The sequence below is a fragment of the Pteropus vampyrus genome, unplaced genomic scaffold (assembly GCF_000151845.1).
Source record: "Pteropus vampyrus isolate Shadow unplaced genomic scaffold, Pvam_2.0 Scaffold110, whole genome shotgun sequence".
NCBI classification, from domain to species: domain Eukaryota; kingdom Metazoa; phylum Chordata; class Mammalia; order Chiroptera; family Pteropodidae; genus Pteropus; species Pteropus vampyrus.
In genome coordinates, this window is record NW_011888891.1 from 2,717,019 (window position 1) to 2,722,314 (window position 5,296).

General features: G+C 47.8%; 1 protein-coding gene across 4 annotated transcripts in view; it reads right to left on the reverse strand.

The window, feature by feature from the left end:
* NCAM1 (neural cell adhesion molecule 1) overlaps nt 1–5,032 on the reverse strand; it is a 326,833-nt gene extending 321,801 nt beyond the window's left edge. For all 4 annotated transcript variants that reach the window (XM_011365387.1, XM_011365386.1, XM_023533736.1 and 1 more), the window contains exon 1: nt 4,614–5,032. In XM_011365387.1, coding sequence (XP_011363689.1) covers nt 4,614–4,665 — 52 coding nt within the window. In that variant the 5' untranslated portion in view covers nt 4,666–5,032. The remainder of the gene's footprint in view (nt 1–4,613) is intronic.
* Between the last annotated feature and the right edge of the window lie 264 nt (nt 5,033–5,296).

Genomic DNA, 5,296 nt, shown 5'->3' on the forward strand with positions numbered 1-5,296 from the left:
TTGCTTCTGAATTTTATTCATATTTCACCTTTTAAACTAAAGGAATCTTAACCTTATTCTTTTTTATTCAAAGTCCAAATAGCCATTATTATTATAAAGCCAATTGATTCATGTTTTCAATTTTGTCTAATTTGTAACCCATTTTTAAAACCAGTAAAATGCTAATAGTAATTTGCTGACATTTCTTTTCAAGTTCCAGGCATTTCTTAGCCTATATATTTGTTAGATCACTAAACTAAAAAATTATCAATTATGGAATTTACATTAAAATATTATTTTGACACCATAAAACATGTGTGTCCTCAAAAAATTCAATACTTAAATAGTACAGAAAAGCCTTTTTTAAATGCCTTTGTCTCCTCCCAGGCTAGCTGCTCCCAGAAGACTGATGGTGGCAGGTGCAGTCCCTTCTCTTCCTCCCTGGCAATTGGTTCTGCTCTCCATCACCACAAATTCAAGATCAGCAGGGAAAGTTCAAACTGTTCTTTAGCAACAGGTAGTCAATCACTTATTTCACACTAAGACAGGAAGGACTGTCTATTAAGTATCTCTGGAGGTCTGCCAATAGCATTGAAGTCACTTTCAGTCTGGAGAACAGCCACAGTTCTTTAATATTGAAGACGTAAATATGGAGAATTCGTCAAACTAATAATATTAAATAGAAGCTTTGTCGCCTTAAAAAATTAAGTGGTTGGATCAGATATTACAAAGCCCATATTTCAAGTAAAGTTTACAAGGTGCTGTCTCTAATTTAAGAAACTGAGTTCTGTAGTGAATGAAAACATGTTATGTCTAAAGAGTAGTTTTTGCATGACAAAATGGTGCTATTTATTTTGAAAGGCAATTAAGATGTTTCCTGTGATAGAAAAATATAGATATAGATTACTTACATTAAATTGCATATTACCTATCTGAGGAAGTTCGTTAATGATAAATGTATTCCAAAGAGAAGCACTTTGCAAAACACTTTAAATTGGGGAGGGGGTGTCCAGGTGACTAATTTCTCCCTTTTAGTTCTGCCTTGAGTAAGCACTCAAAGAGATACCTTGTGAAGAGCACATCTACACCATAATTTGTTTTTGCAAAGAATTGCTACCTTAATTCTTGAACTACCAAACTCAAGAAATAGTCACCAATTAAATCAACAAATCCTTAATCATTTAGCATAGAGCATTGGATGAATCTCCTTTATTGAACAAGAAAATGTCCTGCTATTTTCTGCTATTCTAGTTGTTTTTTAAAAAAACATATATCCTAGGTAAAGGCATTTGCAAAGAAGTCACAGCTTCAGTCTATTGGGAGGAGAGGAGAGCTTACTAAAAAATTGACTTAAAAACACAATTTAAGTTTTAGACTAATGAAAACTTAGCTCAATTGGTAGTTCTTAAGAACCTTTGTAGTGAGGAGAGTAACTCAAAAAGTATTACATAAGTGACAGGCCACACCTCCAAAATGTCTAAATTATATTCTCTTTGTCAAACTCTACTGCATTTTAAATAAATTCTAAGGTTTTTTAAAATATTTTAATATATGCTGATATTTGTTGAAAGAAAATTAACTTTTTGTTTTTTGGATATTGTTGTGAAAGATTTTCCACATTCTTAAATAGGACTTTATTGTGTTTAGTTAAATTTTATTCATAAAGACCCATTTCTGACCTAAGAATGAAAATCAGTGAAAAAATATAGCTCACTCTAATTATACTGACAGCAAACGTTGCTGAAACACGTCTCTATTCATTTAGTGAGGGATATTATATATACTCTATATACATATATGGGCTAGCTATTTTTCGCAAGGTAGCACAGGTGCTCTTTGTTATTTAGGCTCCGGCTTGTTAGAAAACCAGTCCTATCCATTCCTTGACTCTTGGAAGTTAAATTGGCAGAGGATTGTAAATTTATCAAATAAACGTATGGCTTAACATCCATTCCAGAACATTCAAATAATTTTCCACAAAACATCTAAAACTGCTGTTAGAAAATACTCAAATTTGTTATGTAATTCCATAAGCTTTTACTTTATTCCTAAAGAGCAGAAAACAGCAAAACAAGAGAGGAGCAGCAGACCTGATTCGTTTGGTATGTTAAAGTTAACACACCTTATTAATACCTTATACCTAAATTTTCAAATGCACCGAGTGGAGAGAGGCTGAACTACCATTGTCTCTGGAGATGATATATTTGAGGCCAAAAATGTAAATGTCTGCGTATGTGTGTTACCGTTTTTATTTTCGTCTTGACCTTTTGACTAAAATTCTTCAATTTCTTTTAAATTATGGTACAAACAGTAAGTATTTCTCTCTAGAAAACCGCTCAACTTCTTTTGTTAAGCAGCCTTGTATGTGTTTCACCGTCTGCCTTCCCATCCTCATGGTATGAGGGTCAGGAATGAGCATGCTTTCCTCGCAGGAAACATGGGTCTGAATGCCACTCTTGCCTGAGCAATAGTGAATATCCCAACCTGGGATTCCCAGGGTGTGTACCCCTGCAACTCCCCTGGGATCCACATACTGAGGGTTACACCCATCAGCATGAAGGAAAAGACAGTCAGGCGATAGCCCAAGTGCCTACTAAAGATTTGGGCTCTACTGTCATGCCCTCATCTAGAGAGGAGGAGGTCCAAGAAACAACCCCTACCCCCGGGTGAGGAAGGTCACACCGCGGAGACTGACACGATCAAAAAGGGCAAGCCGCCGGCAACCCCCCACCCTCATCAGGTAGCGGCGGGGACCCAGCAACAAGCGGACTGGGGTCGGCCTCCTTCTGGGGGGCCCTCCGCCCCCGTCAAGGCCCCGCCCCAGACCGCCCCGCCCCCAGCTTCGTCCCAAACCCACGGCAGACTGGTCAGCGCACGCGCGTCTGTGCTCCCATCCACCGCGCCCTCCAAGGCGAAGCGCTCCGGCCTAGACGACGCAGCGCGAAAGTGTGTGCTGGCGGGGGCGGGAGGGATGCTTCCAGTCTGCGTGAAAAAGGCGCGTGTGGGAGAGCACCTCCCGGTGACCGCCTAGACTCCATTTTATTTCCTCGGGAACTGAGGGGCAGGCAGGGGACCAGCTGAAGGGCGGGGTTCCTCCCGGCAAGGGGTGAGCGAGACCGTTAGGCTGGAACACCCGGAGAGGGTCCTGGCAGCTCTGGGCCGCCACCCGCGCGGCAATAAAAGCCTCTCGCGGCTTCCCGCCCAGCCAGCCTCGCTCTGATTGGTCGCCATGGGAGGGACCCGAGTAGGCTGGAGGCTGCGGCCGAGCGCTGTTCTCGTGCCGCCCGGGGAGGGGGCGTGCTGGGTTCTCCCAGGCCCGCCCTGCGCGCTCCCCAAGCCAGGCTCTGCCGCCTAAGGCAGTTCCAGCGGCACCTGGCAGTGGCGACCGCAACACACAACCTCCTCCACCCTGCTTTCCTCGGGTACCCAGCACACGCCCCCCGCACAGAATGTCCTCCCACCCCACCCAGCTCTCTGCAGCCCCTGCTCCTTTTCTTCCCCTTCTCCATCAGCGCCAAATATCAAATCCTGCGGTGGGACAGGGGAAGCCGCTGGAGGGGAGGGTGGGAGTGAGCACACACACACAAATCTATCAGGGAGGCCAGAATGGAAATACCTAAAATGAAATAAACCTCCCTCCCGACCGCCGAGGTTCTCTGGGCGATGGCTCAGCCCCCGCCACCCGCGGCAGCATCAATACTGTCTTCTTCCCAGTTCCCTATTGTTTGCACTTTGCAAAGATCAGGAACCTCGCCCAAAGAAAGGAGACTAGGGTGAGGCGTTTTGGGTGGCTACCTGCCATTCTTATCTCGCACCGTGCGACACAGGGCTCTCGGTGCGTGTGAAGGCACACGCGCGCACACACGCGCACACACCAGGCAGCCTGGATCACGCCCTCCTCGCCCTCCGCCCCTCTGCACTTCCTCCTGTCAAAACGCGGCGCTCGACCCTCCCATCCCTCCGAGCTCTGGGCCGAGAGCAGGCTTTGCAACTAACCAGCAATTTGGCAAATGAAAAACTAACGTCATATTGACGGCTGTGTAACAACGGCCACAGAGCCCTGAGATTCGGCCCATGTCGCCCCATTTTACAAACCGTTATTCGGCCCGGGGCGGGGGGGGGGTGGAGGCGCGAAGGCAGCGAGCCCCACTTTATTAAACCAGGCGAGATAACAATCAGGGGCGGTTGCCCCGGCCTTATTGTTCACTCTTGCCGGAGCCCGAGCTGACAAGCCCCTACCCAGCGGAATTCGAGCCTGTGCCGCGGCATCCCCCGCCCCGCCGCCCGCCTTCGGGAAAGGAGCGCTGCCCATCAGCCGCACGGCAGCAGCATCCACAGGAGCAGACCGCTCCACTCCCAGCGCCGCGAGCACACAAAGTGGGAAGGGCGGGCGCGCTGGTGGGCTGCCCGGAGCTCGCTGCGCGGGGAGGTAGCCCGGGTCCAGCGCAGCCGGGGAGAGCGCAGGGTTCCGCCGGGTAGCAAGGGCGATGCGCTCCTTCCTCAGCTTCACGAAAATGACCACCTTTAGCATTCCACGTAAAACCACCCCAAATAACAGTGTTCCTCGCAGGGAGAAGTAAGAGGATGGAGACAATTAGCAAATCAGACTGAAAAGAATAATTTTTAAAATGTACCTGCAGTTCCCAGGAAAAACAAAGTCCAGATGAGATCCTTAGTTTGCAACATTGTAATCTGCTGGCTGGGAGGGATGTTCTTGCCGCGGTAAATTCTGTGCCCCCTCCCTTGCAGCGAGTGTGGACGGCGGCAGAGCAACAGACCTAGGGGCAGACAATTGCTAGGCTGAGTATGATTATTTTTGCAGAATTGTTTCCTACCAGCGGCTGCCGAGCTGCGTTCACGCGCAGAGCGGAGAATGAGTGACAGTCCCAGCCTCAGCACACTCGCAACTCTGAGATCCTTGCGCTGGCCCGGGTTCGCTTTGATGGAACTGGGGATGGGAGCGAGGGGCGGGGGGCGGGGGTGAGAACCTCACTGTGTCCTTCCACCACGCTGGCCACAAATAGTGCCGAACATCAAGGAGGTAAGAGAGACACGGGAGGCAGATGCGGCCGCCTGCAAAACGCGGCCTGGAGCTCTCTGCCGGATGAAGCGGGCTCTTTCACACGCAGTCTTCCAGGCAGACCTGGAATTTCTTTCTTTTTTTTTTTTCGCACTTCTTCCCCACGCCTCCGCGGTTGCTCTTGCCTTCCAGCCTTCTCTAATCAGGAGGCGGGACATTTTAATAACTAGTAAATAATAAAAAACAATCGTAGATTTGGTTAGGTTTTCAAAGTTGTCGAATCTCCATTTAGATCCT